The sequence below is a fragment of the Seriola aureovittata genome, chromosome 16, assembly GCF_021018895.1.
Source record: "Seriola aureovittata isolate HTS-2021-v1 ecotype China chromosome 16, ASM2101889v1, whole genome shotgun sequence".
Lineage (NCBI taxonomy): Eukaryota > Metazoa > Chordata > Actinopteri > Carangiformes > Carangidae > Seriola > Seriola aureovittata.
Window position 1 is genome coordinate 17,216,380 of NC_079379.1, and position 22,897 is coordinate 17,239,276.

At 42.3% G+C, this 22,897-nt stretch overlaps 2 protein-coding genes across 4 annotated transcripts; one reads left to right on the forward strand and one right to left on the reverse strand.

The window, feature by feature from the left end:
- Positions 1-270: 270 nt before the first annotated feature.
- On the reverse strand, positions 271-8,278 carry gpnmb (glycoprotein (transmembrane) nmb). Of its 3 annotated transcripts, none has more exons than XM_056400125.1 (12): positions 7,736-8,278; positions 6,107-6,262; positions 5,886-6,026; positions 4,903-5,076; positions 4,656-4,817; positions 4,211-4,534; positions 3,417-3,476; positions 3,015-3,224; positions 2,069-2,174; positions 1,342-1,562; positions 1,157-1,247; positions 271-1,014 (listed from the first exon to the last, which is right to left on the reverse strand). In XM_056400125.1, exons 1-12 carry the CDS (start codon positions 7,803-7,805, stop codon positions 861-863), a joined length of 1,869 nt encoding a protein of 622 aa, XP_056256100.1. In that variant the 5' UTR covers positions 7,806-8,278; the 3' UTR covers positions 271-860. The 3 variants fall into 3 exon arrangements, with proteins under 3 accessions (XP_056256100.1, XP_056256099.1, XP_056256101.1); XM_056400124.1 differs by having other exon boundaries at positions 5,865-6,026; XM_056400126.1 differs by lacking the exon at positions 3,417-3,476 and having other exon boundaries at positions 5,865-6,026.
- Positions 8,279-12,643: 4,365 nt separating this feature from the next.
- Positions 12,644-17,514, forward strand: LOC130183356 (polypeptide N-acetylgalactosaminyltransferase 15-like). The gene is made up of 10 exons (XM_056398667.1): positions 12,644-13,448; positions 13,568-13,734; positions 13,910-14,114; positions 15,002-15,169; positions 15,419-15,536; positions 16,024-16,218; positions 16,313-16,444; positions 16,543-16,644; positions 16,727-16,873; positions 16,973-17,514. The coding sequence occupies exons 1-10, from the start codon at positions 12,919-12,921 to the stop codon at positions 17,162-17,164; spliced, it is 1,956 nt and encodes a 651-aa protein (XP_056254642.1). The 5' UTR covers positions 12,644-12,918; the 3' UTR covers positions 17,165-17,514.
- Positions 17,515-22,897: the final 5,383 nt, after the last annotated feature.

The following is a 22,897-nucleotide window of genomic DNA, read 5'->3' on the forward strand; positions in this document are numbered from 1 at the left end:
CCCATAACCAAACTAGTCATACATTCTGTTACTAGTGGAGGAAATCATATTGAAATTTTTTTTTTGTGAGGAAACTCCTCAAGGACCCCATTTTGAGAACCACTGCTATAGGGTATAACATTGGCTACAGGCAGATTATCTTGCCATGGTGGATGTGTTGACATTTAATCTGCTCAACTGTCTAAAAATTCATTTCAATCTCTTCAAACCTTGAATTATCTGTGGTTTGCAATCAAAGTTAGTGAAATGATTCACATCATAACGACGGGCTCAAAAGATGAGTGGTTAGTTCACAATCTTTATTAGTCATGTATAGTCTCCAATGAGTTCTTTGGTTTAGCTTTTGAGTCTAACATTAAAAAAATTCCATTTTAATTCACTTAATTGAGGAAGCTTAGTATAAATCTTATAAATCAAAATCATCTCAAGGATTTCATACTTCATTTGAGACTGTTATTGCAGAATAATGCACAGCTTCTGTAAAGCGCTGCTTAGCACAGAATTGCACAAAAGCATTTGTTTTGTTTTAATAAAAAAAACAAACGAAACAGGCAGGACTTGAACCCAGTTCATCTCTTAGCAACTACTTCATCCAACACTGAGATTAAAAGGAGCAGCCAGACATATAACAGCCTCTTTAGTTAATCATCTACCAATCACACTCTTCTGTAACATTAGCCTTTTGAAGTAGCAACTAAATTAAGACAAAAAAGACATGAGTATTATTTATTAATATTTTACTATAGACACAAATCTATTCCTGCTATCTTGACTTTTTAATGATTATATTTTTGCTTAGATTTTCATAGGGCAGTTATTTTTCTTCAGGGCAGAGGAACTTTGGTGTAGCTCTCTAAAGCCTACAGGGGGCGTCGCTCTGTCAGCAGGTGACGGCTCTCCTCACTGGAGGGGAAGAGTGCCTCCCTCAGGCGGACCATAGGACCTCCGACCCCGGCATGGCCGCAGGCGTCCTCCACCAGTGACCTACGAATGGGTCGGTACACCCTGTAACGCCTGGGAGAGAGGGGGAAGAGAATAAGGATGGTATAATAAGGGATAAGAGTGGCACTTATCTATAAGGAAACCCAAAACCTACTCGGGTGTATAATATTAGGGATATGGTCTTTATTTACTCCTGCATGTCATGACTACTCACTTGTAGACTAGATAGGCGATGAATGCAAAGACGGCCACCAGCACAGCGCTCGATGAGAGGACCACCTCCGCAGTGTGAGAAGTCTTGGACACTACAGGGGCAGAGAACAGCAGTGAGAAGGACAGACAGAGCCACAATGTAAGAAATTATTAGTATGCATGGGAAAAACATACTGTGTAACTAACCAGGTGTGTCCTGGGACTTGTTGATGGTGACGGTGGTGCTGGCGAGGGCCATGCTGCTGGAGTCCTCCAGGGTGATGTTGACACAGTAGGTGCCAGGCTCCAGAAACGTTCGCCTCAGATGCACCTCACACGCCGCCGACGGCGGCACATCGTCACACATGATGTTACGCACCTGAGTGCAGCTGGGGTCTGACACAATGGTGCATGCTGAAGTGGGGATGCTGAGGATGAGGGATGAAAAAATAGACTTAAATAATATACTCAAAACCTAAAACCTTTTTTTTTTTCTTTAATAGAGTCAGCTCTTCAAAAGTGGACCACAGCCCTACAATTAAGCAACCAGTGATGCAATACATTTTGTGCTCAAGCCAAAAAATAAATGACAAGACAGTAATACTATTAAAGTACTTTGAATTGTGTTATGACTTGACCAGATTATCAAATAAATCTCTTAATATCCCAGTTTATTTATCAAAACTTTGATGGTAACTTTCTTTGTACCACCATAATCCTGCCGATTGTAAACTTTATAAATTAGTTATGTCCCATTTAACAGAAAGGCATCAGTCTCTGTGTTGTATTGATTTATTTATATGAGCGAGAAATCTAAGTGAAAATGTTTCAAACTGGATTTCACCAAATAGCAGTCAGAGGAAGAAAACACTAACACAAACATAGCCTGTTTAACATTCAAATAGAATGAATAATAAAATGATTAGAGACTCACCTGCCCAGACATTTCACAAGGAAGGTGATGTCAGTTTTTGTCACTCTGGCAGCTGACACGTCCACGATGCGACTGTTTGGTTGGGTGTTGAGCGCGTGCTTCGGCTCTGTGGAGAACAGATTAATGCAGCTGGTTTTAGATGTATAATCATGTTCTCATAATATTAAAATGATGAAGGTCGAAGGTTTTTAGTGGAGGGTGGTGTGTGTGTGTGTGCGCGTGTGTTACTCCACAAAGACAGGTTTTAAATGAAAAAGCTAACTGTGAGGATCAACAATTTTGGTATAAAATTATAATCCTTCCTTTGTTTGTTTTTTTCTTTTATTCTGAAAAAATTAGTATAGAATCCAATTTAAGACATAAAAGGCCAATTTGGTATGAGAACCTCTGACTGGATATTTGCCCTGCTGTACCACTTTCCTTTAGCTGGACAGCAAAGTCACTTGTCTACTCTCCATGTTGTGTACTAACACTCATTAAAATGAAAAGAAGATATTCAGGTTACATTTAAAAACAATAATGTGTCCTTAATCCTCACCGTATCGGTTTCCAGCCATGTTGCTGGCTTTCTTTAAGCGTTAATGTAAACTAAATGCTAACGTCATTCTAACAAGCTCAAAGTGACAAATGCTGATATTTAACAGATATAATATTCACTGTCTTAGTTTAGGGTGTGAGCATGCTAATATATAGCAAAAATAACACAAAGTGCCATTAGCTCTGAGTTTTGTATTTGTTCATCAAACTATTGGACAACATTAAATTTTTGAGCTGATGATGGAACAAGATAAATAGTCAGCGGTCACAAGAGTTATTGAATATCTGTACACACCCTCCATCCAATAACTGTTGAGATATTTATTTATTTTTATTTGGACCAAGTGGCCGACAGACACCAGACACCATCAGCTTACAGTGAAAAGGGAAACTGCAGCCTCCCACCTACCGATAATGGTGATGTTCCCCATGAAGGTTCCATAGGCGTAGCGGAAACACCCGTTGCTGTTGAGGCGTCTTTTGAGGAGCGAGGCCGGGGTGGCGGGGCCGGCCTCTGGGGTGCCACTGGCAACAGTAGGCGGGAGGGGCTCGGTGGTGGGCGACCCTGTTGTGGCGCTGGGAGAGGAGCGTGGGAAGGGCCGGCTGGTGCTGGGTGGCACTGAAACAGGAAACAAGGGGCAAAGATTTGGACTTAGTGGACAAGCATGTGTGTATTTATCAAGACACTTATTCTTTATTAAAAATGAATGAGCTCCTGTTCGGACACATGCCCCTCCTCTGTCTACCTCATTCTGTTTCTCTCTCATACACATAAATAAACAAAAACCCAGTGTCAGCTGTGAAACCTCACCATGTGTGGTCTCCATCTTGACAGTAACAGCATGAGTACCGAACGGAGGTGTGGGAGCCTCTGGAGGAAGACAGACAGGAATATAGATATGAGCATTACAGACACATCTCTGCATTGTAATTTAACTTTATAATGATCTGTGATGGCAGAGTCGCTCGTTGCTGTGTCTTCTCCATCAAGCCATTAATAAAGTGAGAATGAGGGAGAAAAAGGTCCCAGGCCAGACACCAACCAGGGGAAGCTGCAATTCATAGTTGGTGCCTTAACCCCGGCAGGAAACCCTTGGTTCTCTGGAGTATTTTCCCACTTCCCTCCAGTGCTATCTAGTCATGAACATACTTTTGGTTTTGTTTGCTCCAGATTTGAGATATTTTGTCTCTGCTCAAATTATTTCTGCCTCCACCCAGAGCTCACCAGCACAGTAAGGGCAACATATTTAAAGTAACTTCACATCAGCTTAAAATCCAGTGGTTAATTTCTCAAGTTGCAGCAGTGAGGTAGAAGTGTACTCCAGAGTGTCCACTACACCAATGACGCCTTCGTTGTGTGTCTGTGTTGTATGTGCCTCAATAAAAACCCGAGAGTGGTATCAATCATCTCACCTCACTCTCGGCAAGTATGCCCACAGCAAAAACGCTGAATTGATCCTTTAACTTTAAAGTGTCTGTTGAATTTTTTTGCGCCCTCTACTGGTAATATTAAAAACATTGAAAAGAGAAACTAAGGTAAATGTGCTGAAAGTAAAAACAAACTCAGAATAATCTTTTCAAAATGCTTGTACAGTTACTTCGCACCTGTAGGAGGCAGTGGCGTGAAGCTCCTCGGAGTCGTGGTGGAGGCAGCTGGTGGACACTCCACGGGGAACGCCGCCTCCACCACCAGCTTCACACTCATGCTCCCCAGCGAGCTGTAGGTGTGCGTGGTCACTTCGCGGTGTGTTACCAACTGGTTGCCATCTCTGAAGTCCCAGATGTAGTCAATGGCTGCGGCAGTTTTGAGGTAGCCGCTCGGGTCGTGAAGCTGGACTTTGAAGACCACATCCTCACCGCGGAAGAAAACGTTCTTCGACTCGTTGACCGCAGCCCTCTGGGAGATGTTGACCACCACTGGGATCTTATCTGAGGGAGTGATAAATAATTCATTCTCCAGGTTTCTCTTTGTGTATGTGTCTGTCTGTTTGGCTGAAACACGTACACAGATGAAGATGTATGAGCTTGAGTGTGTAAGGTTTGTCTTCACCTGTGACGTAGAAGACGGTGTTGTCGGTGGTGAGGGGACTGTACTTCCTGCGCTCACGCTTCCTGTAGACCATGATCTCCATGACGTCTGCCCCCAGTGGGATGCTGGTGGTGTTGATGGTCAAGCTCGAGGATGAGCCATCGCACGTCTCATAGTATTGGCCTTGGACAAACAGAGGAAAACAGACAGTTTCTTATTTTGTTCCTGCGTGTGCACGTGTGCAAGTCTGTAAACCTGTGTGTCTCACCCATTGTGTGCCACACGTAGACGTAGCTCTTGCGTCTCCAGTCATTGCTCTGAGGGAAAGGTTTCCCATCAGGGAACACATTGCATTTTGTCATGTCTGTACACTTTCCGAAGCCATAGTCATCCAACCAAGAAGTCCAGTTGTACACGTAGCCAGAACGAACCTGTCCATTGGCTGCACAGAGGAGAAGAGAGTAAAGTAAAAGCTTGTGTTATAATTGAAAGCTGCACTAATTCACATTTTATTTTAAGAATGGGTCAAATGAGTACATGTACTGTGAAAGCAGTTGCTTGTGACAAATTCCAGACATAATTATCTCCCAACTTTGCAGTTCCCTCAGCTCTACAGACCAATTTAATCTCTTTCAGCTCATTGTATTGAATTCACAGGCTGCAACTCTTATTGTCTTGGTTCAGTCTCACTGGCCTTGTTTCCAGCACCAGCAGGCAGCTGTTTTTAGCAAAAATGTGTGTGTGATATAGCCACTGTACACTTCCTGCCCAGCACTGAACAGCAGACAAAGTTAGCGACAAACTGGTGAACATAGTGGAGCATTTAGCAAATTGGAGGAGACCAAAGAAAAGAGCTAAAAAGCGAGTGAGGATTGGACTTACATTTGTGGGATGGCCAAAAACACAACTCCAAATGAAAGCCAATGTCGCTTCATTTCTGCTGGATGTGTAAAAAGGCAACTGTTTGCTAACAACATGTTCACCATATCAACTTTGTAAGGTAACATTTGTCAGTGCTGTGTTGACAGCTTTTTTCTGCTGTCCACAAGTGGCAAAGAAATCAAGTAAAAAATTTAAATTGAATTTTTTATTACTATGCTCCTGTGATAGTGTTTGTGTTTGATGTATAGTGTAGTATGGGCTGTCTTATATGGTACAATGGTGTTTGGTGGTGGAGTGTGATGTCATCTGTTTGAGGGGGTGCGGCCTGGCCTGGCTTTTTGGCAGCACCTGAGGCCTCCAGCTCCGTACCGTCCTCACAGTGATCATCCCAGACAAGGTTCCCACTGGCATCCTCCTTCTGGCACGGCGGGTACTCCAGCTTGGCAGTGAAGGAGATACAAGAGCCATTCAGAGCTGGACTGTCACTGGTCAGACGAACCTTGGGTTTACCTGCAGAGGTGGATGTTCTAGGTTAACAACTTAAAACATGATATTACATTTTTGAAGAGGAAAAAAATGACCCTACTCACCTCTTCGGTGCATGAGCTCCTTTGGCTTTGGGTTTAGTGGTGGGTAGAGGTAATCGTCCCACGGGTTTGTGTCAGGATCCCAGCCAGGAATTGGTGGAATTGGAAAAGGAAACTTTCCTGCTAGGGCATGCTTGTGGGGGAACATGTCACTGTATGCTGGAGAGAGAGACCAGAGCACAGTTTAAGGATCCAAGGCCCCATGAAATGTGCCCTTCACTGGCGGAAGCTGAAACTTAGGATTGTCCAAGGTCCTCAAATGTATGAATATACTTCACATTTTCCTGAACTTTCTTTTGGAAGAAAATACAGAAAAAAATCTTAATTTCTTTATTATTATAATTCAGAGTAATTTACTGCTTAACTGAAGTTTATTTTACAAATGTCCCTAACAATCTCTCATGGAACAAGTCAAAGATTTATCGTTTTATAATCAAATTATGTTTCTTTTATCGTGAAATGAAATAATTATGCTGTAGCCTATCACCTGGCATGCAGTGTAGAAAATAACAAAAACAATGAATCTATGAAACTCATCTGAAATTAAATCTTTTTCAGATGGCATAAAGATTTTTTCTTTTAAGTCCAAAGTCAAAATAATAACAATGACACCAGGCTTCCTTGAGAAATGAAATATTTCAGCAAAAGCTCGATTTGAACAAAGAGCTTACTGGAGGTGAAGAGTCAAACTCATAAAAACAGAAAAGCAACGTGTAGAAAACTGTGTATAACCTTTTAACACCAAGTATAGCAGCCCTGCGGAGGTGATAATAACTTCCCTACAGAGCACATAATGCTGCCTGGCCTTGGGTTTATATGCATTCATTATCATCTTGAAGGAATTTATCTGATCCCGTTAAAATCCGTTAATCTGTGAATTAACTTGCTCTCTATAACTAACTCCTTACCTTTGTTTACTTTTCATTTGAGCCATATCTTTAATCCATCAATTATGGATGACAGACGAAAACAACAAATTCCGTCTATAATTTAATTAAAGGAAAAAGTCGAAACAGCTTTGTATAAACAGACATCTGCGACTAATCAGCTCAAACCATGAGACACTCACTATAGGCTACAACGTATGTAGTTTTGCCTTTATTTATTAATGAATAAAGTGCAATAAAAATGTCTTTGAATAGTTTTTTCTCCTTTGAATCAAATTGGATCCCAGTTAAAAACAAAATTGTTGGTCATTGAAGATTATGATTTATTCTTTTTTTTTTTCATGAGTCTCAAATGGTTTCCTTTGTGTGGATCATTTTTCTGTTTTTTCTCAGTGAGTGTCTGCTGCTCAGTGTCAGTGTGACCAGAGGAAGACAGCCAGGGCACACGCCTTAATTAAGCTCATGGGACTCTGACTGCAGAGCTGATGACAGGACAGGTGATACAGAAACCCCGAGGAAAACATATTTAAAAGTCTATTTTACACTTAATTAAGCCACAGTATATTTCTAAGTCAGAACACGTGAGATTGCAGCAATCCTGTGATTTCAGTGTGGATACTTAAATTGAGTCAAAGACATTTAGTAAATACACGAGTCTGCATTTAATACTTCCAGCCTATATCAGACCTCTGTTACTGCTCAACTATATGATAAAGTGACCGTCCCACTTTAAAGCAGCACTTACTTCTGCGTCCATCAGCCTGATAAACAAAGCAGGCACAAGCCAAAAGAAAAATATATGGCAAGGCTTCCATTTCCACTGTTCAGCAGGGAAGGAGAAAAAGGAAAAGAAAAGAAAAGAAAAAGAAAGTAGCCTGTCCACCTCCCAAAATAGTGGTTCTCTGCACCGACAGAGCTCTTGTCCCACTCTCTGCTCGTCCAGCTTCTCCGAGTTCTCCCTGTCTGCCCTGATGCTCACTAATTTAATCTGGGGCCGCAGAGCGCACAAACATGTGATGTTTCCTAACAAGACGCATCTCATCACTTATTATGCCCCTTGCGCGTGCCCCGCCCCCCTTCACCCCCAACCCCCTCCAGCCTTTTGCCCGAACTTGTCTTTGATAAGAAATTGTCAAGGCTTTTAATTATAAAGAGCTTTTGTTCGTTCAATGATCCAGAGTTATGAGGCTGTGCGGTACCTGTCGTGTTTACCTGTTCATTTTCTGCCTATTTTAAAAATATGATAACCACAAAGAGCGTTTTTTAAACTGTTACTTGATGACCATAAATGTCCCTCACCTTTCTTCTCAACAGGAATATTTGGTGTTAATCTCAAACTTGACAAACTAAAAATAAATATTGTTTTATTAAAAATTAAAACAAAAAGAGTTTTGTTGGATTTTGAAGAAGAAATTCATCTCCTGCAGAGTAGCCTACCTCTGCCTCAACAGAGACAGGTGGTAAAGAAAAGAGACAAACATGTTTGGTCGAATCATATTTAATACAACGAAATTGCAGAAGTGTGTCGATTGACCGTGAGCTGTGTTTTCGTTACATTCTATTTTGAACGCTTGATAACCTTAAACATCCGTGTGTGACAGCCGAGCGCATGAGTGAATGATTTGCTGTGTTTGTGTCATGGTGAGACAGAAACGTTGCGCCACAGCGCAGCGGCATCCGCAAAAAGCAGAAGGAGAGCGCCTGATATTCTGCGCTCTCCCGTTCGTTTTCAACACAGCCACCCCGACATGTGATTGTTTGGTTTTTTTAGCGGGTCCTCTGCTGTCACAAGGAGAGTTTGGAAACTGTAGCAAAGGGCTCCACAAACTGCGAACTGACATTTACTCACGTTGAAATATCTGTTGAAAAGACGAGGATTTCATCCGGAACACTGAAACTGTGAAGAGCAGCTGACAAATTCAATAACTTCAGAACATGTGACACTATTAAATTTACAACGTGAAAGCTGAGATGACTCTGAATGTCCACAATATTGGGGGTTGCTGTTTTTTCAGGAGTTGAATTCAGAAGAAAGACACAGACTTTGTCTCTTATTCTCCCGTAGGACAAAAATAATGAAAGAAAAAAAAGTAAACTTTAAAACACTAGATAGCAATTTATTAACTTTATATTCAGTGTGGAATAATTTAAAATCTCCTTACTGGTTGCCAAAGTCAAAATATCTGGAATACATTAAACATAGATAACCTTTATTCAGAATTCAAGGTAGGGATCATGGCGATGATAATACATTAATAATGAATGGTTTATAAAGCCTAATCTAATCGATCCAGATATTTGAAAATCAAATCCACACCGTTAAAGAGCTATAAAATCATACTTTGTAATGGTCAAATAACAACATGAATATCCTCTAGTCTTTTCTGTTGGTATATCAGTGGCATTTGTGTTTCATTAAGAGCTGGTAATATAAATAAATAACCGCGAAGCCTTCTGGGAGACATGAATGGATGTAGGAAACAAAACATTAAATGTTGAACTTCCTCTAGTTCATTCATTCCATCTCCATGACAACTGAGCAAAGTATATCCGCTGATGAGGGCTACGAAATGTGCCCGAGAGCCCAGGAATAACTATAATAACTGGCCCCTGAGTTCAGATTTCTCATCTTTTCTTTTCTTTTTTTTTTGTCAGATAAACATGAAATACAGTAGAAAAGTGAACATCAGTACTGCTCAGTGTCCAGTGGAGGGCAGCACCACTCCGCAGCCTCTCATACAGCTGCTGGAAGGCTAAGAGAGATGGTGGGGCCCTTCCGTCTGCTGTATTGGCCTAAGTATTATTATATTATTGCCGTTACTCAATTACATATTACTGATTATGGATTTAGAATAAGAAAACAAAATAAAATGAACAACAAATGCTTTTAACTATACAATCATTTCTGACATATAGGCTATACCATAGGGCTGAAACTATAATGATTATGTTTATATCAATTCATCTGTTGATTATTATATTGATTAATCGATTCATCTTCTATAATATGTCTATAATATATGATAAGGCTTTATATGAGCCAGAAAATAGTGAAGAATGTCCGTCACAGTTTTCCAGACCCAAAGGAGACATGTTGAAATGTCTTGTTGTGAGTCACCAACAGTCCAAAACCCAGAGACATGAAGTTTACTGTCAGAGAAGACTACAAACCCCAGTCATTATTCCCCTTAGAGAGGCTGGAAACAGCAACTTATTGGCAGTTTTTACTTACAAATAAGACTTTACAGAGATTAAGCGATTATCAAAATCATTGCAGATGAATATACTGTCGATTGATTTAGTTAATGAATTGTTTTAGTAAAATGTGTGTGTGTGTGTGTGTGTGTGTGTGTGTTTGAGAGAGAGAAAGAGAGAGAGAGAGAGAGAGAGAGAGAGAGAGAGAGAGAGAGAGTTTCTTGCTGTCTCCTCTGCTTTTCAGCCGGGAAAGAAGACTCAACACATCACTGGTTGTAAAACAGAAATATGAATGAACAACAGCCCCAAAAATGCACCGTGCAGCCAAATATCTCTGTTTTTAGTCTTCTATTCTTTCTCTCTCCCTCTTTCTACTCCTCTCTCTCTCTCTCTCTCTCTCTCTCTCTCCCTGTTTGTGTGTGTGTGTGCGTGTGTGTGAGGGGAGGATGCATGCGAGTACTTGTCGTGCCTTCTCATTTACAGCTCTGGCTTCTAGTCAGATGGTGGAATGCAGGCACATTCCCGGGAATGTGGACAGGACCCTGGACCTTCTCAGTGTGTATGTGTGTGTGTGTGTGTGTGTGTGTGTGTGTGTGTGTGTGTGTGTCTGTGTGTGTGTCTGTGTGTGTCTGTGTGTGTCTGTGTGTCCATGTTCTTTTGGTGTTAATGTGTGTGTCTGAAAATGTGCTGGCAGTGGAAACTTCAATTCAGTGTGTGTTTTGGCTGCAGGATGGAACATATGGGAGTGTTCAGTGTGCAGCCCTGGAAATACATGAAGACCTTCTTTCCTTTTCAATCTTTGAGGCTTATAAACATATTCCCACAGGAACACAGGAGTCAGGAGCCGGTCATTCCTCTCTCTCTCTCTCTCTTTCTCTCTCTCTCTCTTTCCCTCTCTCTCTTTCATGTCTCTCTTTCATTTCCACCCTCTGTATAACACCCTCATCTTGCTCTCTTTCTTGCCCTCTGAACCACTCCTTTTGCTCTTTCAACTTCTCCCTCTGTTGCTCCAGGTGCCCCCCCCCCCCCCTCCTCTGCGTACTGTAATCATAATCTTGAGAAGCCATTCTGCCCTGTCATCCTGAGCAGACAGGAGGTGAAGGTCTTTGTGTATAATGGGAGGAAGGCAGGGATCTGCAGATCCCACCCACTCACTCAGACACAAGGCCTGCCAGACAGTCCCCACCACTGCCACACCACACCACAACCACCAGCACCACCACCACTACCACCACTACCACCACCAGGGGAGGGAACTGGTCTCTGACTGCAGCCAACCTGGCCTCAAAGCTCCACAGTCTGTACTGCCAAGTTGCATGCAGTGGCCTTTCACAGCTCCAGTCAGTACAGAGCAGAGGTTGTGCAGCAGGCTGACGCAGAAGGTCTTCATTTGTAGTGATGTGGTGAAGAAAAATTGGGTACAGTCTGACCTCCTGTTGGCCATCCCCATAAAAAAAATATCACCCTGAGGTCGCTTGGAAAATGTATTAGGAAATTATTAGCGATTTCCATTGAAATCCTTAGATGACTGTTGGGCATTTTCCCTTAAACTTCTTGTTTACAATCTGAGACTGGTGCCACTTGCTGTGTAAAAATCATCTGATACAGTAGGAAAAACAAGTTCATGACAAAACCGTTTCCACTTGTCAAAAAAAAAAGAAAAGAAAAGAAGAAAAAAAAAAAAAAGCTCAGACTGGGGCGGACGGAGGTCTTTGTCTCTATTCAGTTGAAAACAGCAGCCTCGGCTGCCAAGATCTCCTCGGAGAACCGGGGAGATCGAGGCTGCGACCGCCCCGCTTCCCGGCACCGACAGACGGTCATGGGACCACGAGGCCCGCCGCCAGCTGGCCGGAGAGAGCATCTTTGATGTGTGACGCACCGAGGAGACGCCTGCACCGAGCAGTCTCTCACACACAAACTGGAGGAAAAATAAAAAAACACTCATTCCACTGGTCTCATTCCACTGCAATGTGGGCTTATTTATAACCTACTGATGTTGCTGGGAGAAAATACTCAGAGATCCATTGCTCCATTAAAAGCACTTGTACTAACTTTTTGGGATTTTTAGGATTCTGTACAAGTCATTGCAGGGATAATGAAACCATACCGAGTCTACATACAGATCCCTATATGGACTTATTATATCAATGCAACACTTAAAACACCATAACAAAATAATAAAGAATGTTTATTCTGATTGATAATTTGTGCGACCCTAAGGGAGCTGGAATTTCATTTTTTTTTCACATCAGGGTTTGTCTGAAGAGGTGTTTTAATCCCTGTTATCATCTGAGCTGGTAAGATTGTTTTGAGAAGGAGCTCCTTGAACAGATGCAGGATCAGGTGGATGTATCAGGTGCATCTCACAGTGGTTATTGGGGAGCTTAAATTTGCGCAGGCTTTAGGACCGCGGGATGAGCTGGATGAGAGGCAAAGTCTGCGCACCTCCACCATTTGTTGAAGTTGGGGGTTTGTCTTGAACCTGCCTTGTCTTGTCACTCCTGTCCCAGGTCTGGTGCTCCATGGATACAGCTCTGCTCCTCAGAGGACTGATGAATATGTGCGCTTTATTTCTCTTTCTGTTTATTGGATATAATCCTTGTCGACTCTCATCACTTTGGTGAAATGCGATCGACTTCAAAGTTGAGGCAATGCTCAAAAATGTGGAAGCCAAGACAGCACTGGAATAACTTCTGAGCGCTGTACCCCCCCTCTCCTTGTGCACTCTCCAGTATGAGGCTGTGGGGCAGAGCTACAGCTGCCCGGAGGAGGATGCTCTGCCTCTGGCTGCTGCTCCTGGGGTTCGCTCTTGTTACACTGGCGCTGTCGGATCTCTTCAACCGCGACAAAAGTCAAAGTCATCAGAATCCAGGACCTCCCCGCCGCCCCCTGCAGCGGTTCTCCAGTCCAATGGACCTAGAGGTCATCGTGGACTCTCGAGACCCTGCCTTAGAGCTCGGCGTCGATCTCGCCCCCCTAAAATCTTTGCAAGAAGATCAGCTTTTATTCGTGCCATCCACGCAGGGCACCAAGAGCCCGCCGCAGAAGAAGGGGAGTTACAAGGTGCTTCTGCCCGGAGCAAATAAGGACATCACTGCTCCGGCGCCTCCGACGCACGGTGAAATGGGCAAAGCAGTGCAGCTACACCTGGAAGGTTCGGAGAAGGAAGCGGAGCTGGCTGCAGTGCTGAAGTACGGGTTTAACGAGGTGGTCAGCGAGAGGATTTCACAGCATCGCAGGCTGCCTGAGACGCGCCACCCTGGGTGAGTGCACGGTACAGTGGCCAAAACGCACCACTGGAAAGAAACTGACCACATTTTGGCAGTTTCAAAGTTGGTGAGGTTGTTCTTTTGACAGTGTGTCTTTGTCTCCAACCTGACAGGTGCTTGGGGGAACAGTACAGTGAGTCGCTTCCGTCTGCAAGTGTTGTTATCTGTTTTCATGACGAAGCCTGGTCCACGCTCCTGCGCACCGTGCACAGCGTCCTGGATACTGCACCCAAACAGCATCTGCAGGAGGTTCTGCTGGTGGACGACCTGAGCCAGCACGGTACGTTTCTCCACCCATCCACATCCATCCATCCATCCATCCATCCATCAATCCATCCATCAATCCATCCATCCATCCATCCATCCATCCATCCATCCATCCATCCATCCATCCATCCATCCATCCCACCTATGCTGACCACATCTTCTTGTTTTTGACACTGTGCACTTCTCAGGTCACCTGAAGACTGTGCTGAGTGAGTATGTGTCACATCTGGATCGGGTGCGTTTGATTCGCAGCACCAAGCGCCTGGGGGTGGGAGGGTGTCGTACTCTGGGTGCTGCCAGGGCTGCAGGGGAGGTGCTGGTGTTCATGGACTCCCACTGTGAATGCCAGAAAGGCTGGCTGGAACCACTGCTGGAGAGAGTGGCCCAGGACAGGTACTATTCATCCTAATTATCTCTAAGAATAACGAAGAATAATTAAGATCTGGATAAACATTTGGCCAGAGACAATCCAACCAGCAGTTGTGTCCAAGCTCAGACTATTGCTTCTCCATTACTCTCTGCTCTTTGACAGAACCGCTTGTGAGAAGTGAGAAGATGGGGGGCTCAGACTTATAACTTGTCCTTACTCATTAGTAAAGCAGGGCTATACATGCGCTGTGTGTGTATCCAACCCTCAGCTCCCATGATTTGGCTCTAGTCTTGTGTCTCGGGCTGCCTGCAGCGCGGTTCTAATTAGACTAGGTAATTAGACTGAACTCTCCAGCCTGGAATCTGCAACCACTCAACTCTCTCAGCCACATGTTTGACCCTTCTCCCATTTCTTGCTCTCTTTCTTCCTCCCCTTGAATCTTTTCATTTCATTTCCTCTGAGCATCACATCACACATGGCCTCTTGGTAGAAATATTTCAAATAGCATATGTGGACCAGAACAGACCCCAATAAAGGACAGTTCATGGTTCTCAACTTGGCTTCTGTGACACAGCCTGAAACATGATCAAACATAGGCATTTGAAATGAAAGAAACACACACACACACACACACACACACACACACACACACACACACACACACACACACACACTGATGACTCATGAGGAAATATTTTTCCCTTTCTTGGTACCTATCTCACTGCACACTGACTTTGAATAATAAGTGAGAATGTAGTCAAGGCAAAGAATTTTAAATGTTCTTATTCTTCCAAATGTTTGACCGACAGTGCCACACTTACTATTCACTGAGTCACTCTACCTGATTAATGTCAATAAAAAGACTCATTTGGATCTAGAAATGACTGTTTGATGTGGTGTCGCTCTGCAGGACCAAAGTGGTATCCCCCATCATGGATGTGATCGACTGGCAGACCTTTCAGTACAATGCCACCCAGTGGCCAGTTAGAGGAGTGTTTGACTGGAGACTTGACTTCCACTGGGAGTTAAACCTTCCACTGCAAGACAAGGACCCAGACTCAGCTGTGCAACCTTTACGGTGAGACAATATCATCTTGGCTTAACTTTTATGACATGGGTATATACCTAAAACATCACATTTGAAGAAATGATGAAAACCCCAAGAGGAAGTGGAAATTAAATCTATATTTGTCCTTTTATGTTTATGGGAAATGTAGAAAATGTGTGTGAGTTGGCTGTGCTGTGGTTCTTTTGTCCGTGAACAGTAAACTAGAGCTGTAGCACTCTGAAATTCACATATTTATGATGCTGATTCTGACTGTGGCAGGACTCCAGCATTAGGAGGCGGAGTCGTGGCCATCGACAGACATTTCTTCCAAAGTGTCGGAGCCTACGACCCTGGGATGCTGCTGTGGGGGGCGGAACAAATCGAGCTTTCAATCAGGGTAAAGGAAAAGTGATTTATTATCAACTTTCCAGCTAAATCCTCCAGTTTACACGCTCTTGCAGAGCAGAGAGATGACAGACTGTCTTTGTTTTTCATCTTAAGTCACATACGGTATCTTAGTGATGGTTACCCCTGAGTGATTCAGCTGCCTTCTGTCAGGGCTTCAGGAATGTTGTGCTGGGACATGATGCCTTTTGCAAATGGAAATCTCAGGTTGAAGGTCTGGGAATGTCTTGGCCAGTCGACACATGCACAACTGTGAGAGCAAAATTTTATGAAACCATTTAGTTCGCCATTAAAACATGCAAAATTTAAATACTTGTAGAAAAAGGAACACATTTTCTAAAAAATACTTAGGGAGAATAAAAAGCCTTGGTGAAGTTTTTTCCTCCAAACCTCTGTCACTAAGTGTTTTACAGTAAAGGTCACAAAAAAATAAAAGCTACAGGGTTGTAAATCTGTTTTAATCATTCATGTTATCCTAGGTCTGGTCATGCGGGGGCTCCATGGAGGTAGTTCCCTGCTCTCGCGTGGCCCACCTCGACCATCACCACCTGCCGTACGTCTTCCCAGACCAGGAGCTGCTTCAGAGAAACAAGATCCGCATTGCAGACACCTGGATGGATGCGTACAGGAAGATTTTCTACAGGAGAGACACTCTGGCTCATTTCATCAGGCAGGTGTGTGTCTGTTTGTGGTGGCGGGGTCTGGGGGTCTGTTCAAAAGATTGGTTGGGGAATGTGTAATTTAATCACATAAAATGTCTCCGTGCAGTCTGAGAGTCCTAACATCACAGAGCGTCTGCGGCTGAAGAGGAGTCTGGGCTGCAGGAACTTCCACTGGTACCTGACTGCAGTTTATCCGCAGCTCTACATCCCCCAGGACAGACCTGCACTGTCAGGCGAGGTAACACACACACACACACACACACACACACACGCACACTGTATACTACTCAATGGTGGCATGACAGACTGATGTGTCATATTCGTGCCTGTTTGAAGCTGTATAATGTGGGCGCTGGCAGCTGTGCAGACTACCCTCGAGGGCAGGGACCACAAGGTGGGCCCATGAACATAGCACCGTGCAGTGGGACGGGCAGCCAGGTAACCATGACTACAGATTGTTCAGTAGTGAAAGTAGAAATGACACACACAGCGTCACAGATGATCTCGTTTACCGTCGCAGCACTGTGATCTAAACCTTGAGGGTGAAGTGCGATGGGGTGCGATGGGGCATTTGTGTTTGGACGCCAAGGGAGAGAGGGTGGTTCTCTCTCCCTGCCCCACCCACGGACCAACCACCAGCAGCGGACTCCAGTGGAAGTTCATAAAGGCAAGGCAGAGGGCAGAACCTGTTTTGTTTTATACTACTATCTGAAGAGACTGATATGGTCGTGCAGGTCGTTTGCCTAACATCTGTTTTCTGCTTCAGCTGAGCGGTCAACTCGTTCACCAGCACTCTCAGTTATGTCTGGAGGCTGTAATGGAAGGAGGGCACACGCAGAGCAGCACAAGAGAGGTCGACACCCACACCAGCACAGGAGGTCTCTTCCTACGCGCTTGCACCCATCACCCCCGACAACAGTGGCACTTTGAGCAACTGGTGGCGCCTAAAGGTGCTTGATACACAAAGCACATAGACACTGGTGTGTTCGCAAGATGTGAATCATGGGCACATATTATCATATATTTACTATGCATAGTGGCATACAGAATGCCTTTAGTGAAATGGTGTAGAAAAATATACGAAATATAATTTTTTTGCTCCACTTTGCCACTCGGCTTCTTTGTTCCTGTTTTAAGGATTGCAAATAGCATTTATTGTGTTAAGTAATAAAAAAACAGATGATCTTTTAGTGATACCAAGTTTTAATATCTATTATTGTGTTGTATATTTAATCATATTCATTGTGAAAACCATGTAGAGAAAACTGTCTTAAATTATCAATTATCTTTTACTTCATTAAATGCTTTCATTAATTCATGTGTAAATGTTTTGATTATTAATTCAACAGAATCACATTGAAAACTGCTGCATCTGTATGAATTGAGTACTGGGTCATGGCTGATCTGCCACATTGGGCATCATGGCCACTGTCCTACAAATCTAAGATAAGGCTGTAAAGAAACAGTACTGGAAAAAAAAATCAGTCAGTAAAGTCCTGTTGTGAGAAGTTCCCCCAAATTTCCCTCACCTTGCTTACGGTAGACTTTAGTCGATTAGAAAGAGTTTGTTATTCCTATAGACATAGAGAGAGGAAGGTTGCACTGGTGGTTAAAGTTTAATTCCATAAAACAAACAGGGTAATTAAGAACCTGTTACACACTCAGAAAAAGTGTTGCCAATTTTCTGGATGGTTCCTCAATTGTTGACAGGGATCAGGTAAAACCTAGTTAGATTAACAGTGAAAAAGAGTTGCCTATATCCTAGAGTCCAACAGTTACGCTACTTGATATGACAATAAAATCCAGAGGACAGTTATTATAAAGGAGGATGTGTATCACTTAAATGGTAAAAGTGAGGGCCACGATCTGCACAGAGCTTGTGGAGAGACTTACCAGAGGAGTGGAGGCCGTTAGAGAAGCATCACATGTTCAGGTGTCCACATGACACAAAGATAGAGAGGGGTGTCAATCAAGCACACTGTACACACCCACACAGTCTTGAGAAGAGGTCAAATCAGGCAAAATGTATAAATAAATAAATAAACACCTTTGGGGTGTAGGATCATTAGGATCATTACAGGATCAATTAAGGACTGATAAATGTTGGAATCTTTCTCATTGAATTTGGGATCTATCGTTGCAGTCTTTTACCATGTGTGTCTGACCAAATGAAAAAAGTATTTTCTTACCTTATCCACTGTCAACAGCAGAGGGAGCCTTCTGCTTTCATAATCTACAGCCCTGACTTATCTCTTGTTAGTGTGATACACGAACACCCTCCCATTATGAGTTACTTATGAGAATATCCATTAAGATGTTCTCATGTAAACTTTCTATGGTTAGAGCTCACATAATTATGCTACACAGTGCTGATGTGTTACTGAGAGGAGTGGATGTTGTCTATAAGAGGGAAACCTGTGATCAACTTCCACAAAACAGTGTCACCTGTGTCAGTGAAGACCCTGATCTCGTCCTCAGTAACTCTCTCCCTGCCTCCAGGCACTGAGTGCTAATAACTGCCTATACTCTTCTTTAACCCGTGCTGCACTTAGTCCAGTCAAGTACACAGCACCTTTTCAATAAAAACCAGTCATATGGTATGTCTGCAGCTTCGAGGCATAGGTCAAAGACTTGGACAAACAACATGTTGTTGATTAGCATGTGTGCTCCCAGTTATGTAACTATCGGCGGCTGAGCTGCTGTAAAGGAAGAGCAACATCTCTCTGCTGTGGGTCTTCAGAGGACGGCAAGAGGTCACAGACTCCTCGCATGGCTGATTTCGCTGTGAAAAACAACATGTTTGCCAAGACACTTAAAGCTTACAGGACATACTGTAGGTACGTATAATGTATAAGAAAGAAAAAGATAAAGCCAGTGACAGGCCTGAGAGTTTAACCATAATATTGGGTTTGCAAGTGACCCCGGGCCCTTTTTAACAGCTTAAGCGACTTTCATCAATTTACAAGAACTGATTATATATGATAAATATGATTTTGAACTGATGGCATGTTTCAGAAGTCAATTTCCAAAATGTTTTATTTCTTACTGGTTGGGTTTTTATAGAGCTGTAAAACATGGTTAAATAGGGTTTACTTTAATACTTTTTATACTGCACTCCCCCATCCCAAGTCACAAATACTATATACAAAAAACTGAGTACACCCCTGTGTTTTATCACTAAAATGTTCAGTGATTCAATTCAGTGTAATCGTACAATAATTATATTATTTTTAAGTTGGAGTGTGCTGTATTTTATCTTATGCATAATTAGAAACACACAGGCTAGACAGACTACATCAAAAATACTGAGTACAACCTCAATGCAACAAGTGTGAGTGCAGCTGTGACCACTGCAGCAAATTTGATTTCACCTGTGATTTTCAATTAAGGCTAATTGCACAAACAAACCACAGCTTCCTCAATGTTGGCCTGGGTTGTGTCAATGCAACATGACTCCACATGGTCAGGAACTGCCTGAACAACTAAGAGACCAGATTATATAAAGATGAGAAAGGGTACAAGAGCATCAGTAGGTTACTGAACATATGCTGAAACACAGTTGCAGCAATGGTTTGGAGGTATGAGAGGAAACATACTAACAATAACAGAAGCTCTGCATTGAAAACAGGTGTGTAAGTGCTTCTGACTTAGCACACGGAATTTCTGTGAGAATTGGTGTTTCAGTGACTGATCCGACTCTGAAGTCAACCTTCATAAACTTTGCCAATGAGCATGAACAGAGGCCTGATGAATATTGGCTGCACATTGTTTGGGCAGTTGAAACCAAAATAATTTTGTTTGGATCAGAAGGGGCCCAGCATGTTTGGTGTGGACCTGGCCAGGACCATCATAGTGACTGCACAGTGCTGACCATAAAACATGGAGAAGGGTGTGTGAGAGATATGTGGCTGCAAGAGTTAGATGTATTAGAAATGACATTTATAGATGGCATTGTGAATGCAAGAAGCTTGGCAGGAGAGGAAGTTTCCAACATGACAATGATCCAAAACACATTGCAAAAATCACACAAGAGTTTGTAAAGCAGAACAAAGTAAAACCTATGACCTGGCCAAGTAAATCCCCCGACTTGAATCCATCAGATCACCTGTGGAGCATTTGAAAAGATTCACCTGTGGAAAAATGCCAGAAAATCTCTCTAGTATCCTCCTTGCCAAGGAGGATACTACGTGTTATTTAACCATGTTAGCTAGCATTAACTAGCAAGCTAACTCTGGCTTCTGTCTTCTATAGACTAGCAGTCTGCTTGCTAGCAGGAGTAAACATGAAATGGTTGATATTACAAAGTATGAGTTTAATTTCAAGAACTGTCGCCCCTCAGTGAAAACATCCTAGGTTTGAATTCTGGGCCTTGCTGTGTGGAGTTCAATGACATGAACATTAGGTTAATTGTTAACCGCTCACTCTAGTACCTCACCATGCTATGTCTTGATTTACCTTACTATACTATGATGTTTTTATGACATTTTATGCCTTACTTTACTATGACTTTTTTTAAGCCCTAATATACTATGACGTTTTTTTGTTTTTTTAAAGTTATTTTTGCGGGCAGTTGTTTGCCTTTATTCAGATAGGGACGGAGAGAGTGACAGGAAAGTTTGCGAGAGGGAGGGGATGACATGCAGCAAAGGGCCATGGATTTTTATTAGTTTTATTCCATACTATACTATGAAATTTTTATGACATTTTATGATTATGTTTTTTAATTGTTTTTATGCCTTTCTATACTATGACTTTTTTTTGACGTTTTTGGCTTACTACTAACTACACTATGACACTATTTTTATGCATTACTATGGTTCCTTCCTGTTTGGAGTTCAATGACATGCACATTAATTCAATTGTTAACTGGTGACTCTAATACCTTACTATACTATGACTTTATTTACCATACTATACTATGACATTCTATGCCTTACTATACTATGACGTTTTTTGACATTTTTTTCTTACTGTACTATGAGTTTTTATGCCTTACTATGTGATGCAGTATTTATGTGCTGGCTTGCTGGTACAATGGTCAGAACCGCTGTGTCTTAGTAAGAAGGTCCTAGGTTTGAATCCTGTACCTGATGCCTTCCTGTGTGGAGTTCAAAGACATGAATATTAGGTTAATTGTTAACTGCTCACTCTAGTACCTCACTATACTAGGCCTTTATTTACCTTACTATATATACTATATACGTATACTATACGTTTTTTGATGTTATTGTGCCTTACTATACTTAGTTTTTATTACTTAATATACTGTGACGTTTTCTATGTCTTACTATACCTTGATGTTTTGTGGCATTTTCATGCTTTATTATACTATGTCATTTTATGCCTTACTATACTATGACATGCATCGTTAGGGAGAAATCTTATAATTGGTGGTTGAGGTATGTCAGTGAAGAAGCGTTGGAGCCCAGGATGTCTTATGCTGAAGATGTTTATTGAAACTTGATCAAAGAGAAAGGATGAATCATCAGTACAGACTTCTGTGCATGATGTCACCTCAATCCTGAAGAAAGAACCCCAGTGGGTAGTCTTTATGCAGGTCCAAAGATTACTATAGATAGCTTACGCCCCACATTCGATCAAATACCTAATAGAAGATGAAGAAGAGGGACATGTGAAGATTTCTATTAGTTCATTAACCATAAACAAGGAATGCAGTAGCTGTGGCACTGTGACCTAGGGCCTCATGCTGAGTCTTTCACTCACGGTGGACACACAGAAAATTCCCTCAAATCTCACATCTTAATGTCTTAACTATACTATGATGCTTTTTGACATTTTTATGCCTTACTGTACTATGACATTTCTATGTCTTAGTATAGTCTACTATGATGTTTTAATGGCTTAATATTCTATGACTTTTTCATGCCTTGCTATACCATGACCTTGGTTTGGTTACAGTGAAGGTAACATATTGGATTCACTGATGGTATATGATATTTTTGCATTATTTGTAATATTTGAAGTCTTACATCTAGAGTCCTTAGTTTTTTAGTTATTCTGCATTTTGTTTTCTTTTTTTGGAAACAGTTTTCATTGTTTGCACCGTGGGAGGCCTGCAAATACATCTCACCAACATGTTATATTCCAACTACAACTATCTTTTTCCAATTGTGAAGAAGTTTGGGACGTAACCCACACCAGTTTTTAAAATTATTTTTAAATCCATATATCTAAGTAGCTTGTTTGTTTGAATTTTCAACTCATTTTGGGAAAAAATATTATTCAATTTCTATTCACTTTAAATACATGTAGCAGGTGCTTTCCAAGTATTCTCTCACCTCCCCATTTTACTGTGAATAACTCCCTCTGTCTGTCTCAAATTCTCCTTGAGACTTTTCTTCTCCTTTACTCTTTACACTTCCTGTTCTGAACCTGTCCTCCCCCTCTGTTGCTGTATGTGACCTTTTTCCTTCCCCTCGCCTCCCTGCTGTCTCCCATCACTTGCATCTTCCATCTCTTCTCCATGCTGAGGTGAGTGTGAGCCACTGTATTACTGTTTTTCACTTCTTTCCTGCCACTCCTCCCTCCAATACACACATAAACACACACATCTTCCAAAGAACCAGGGTGACTCAGATGGATGTCAGCTGCTGTGGTGCAGGAAGCTGTGGCCTCTTTATGAAGATCCATGGCGCTATTTTACCCAGGACAGCGGTGCCTGTACTTACTG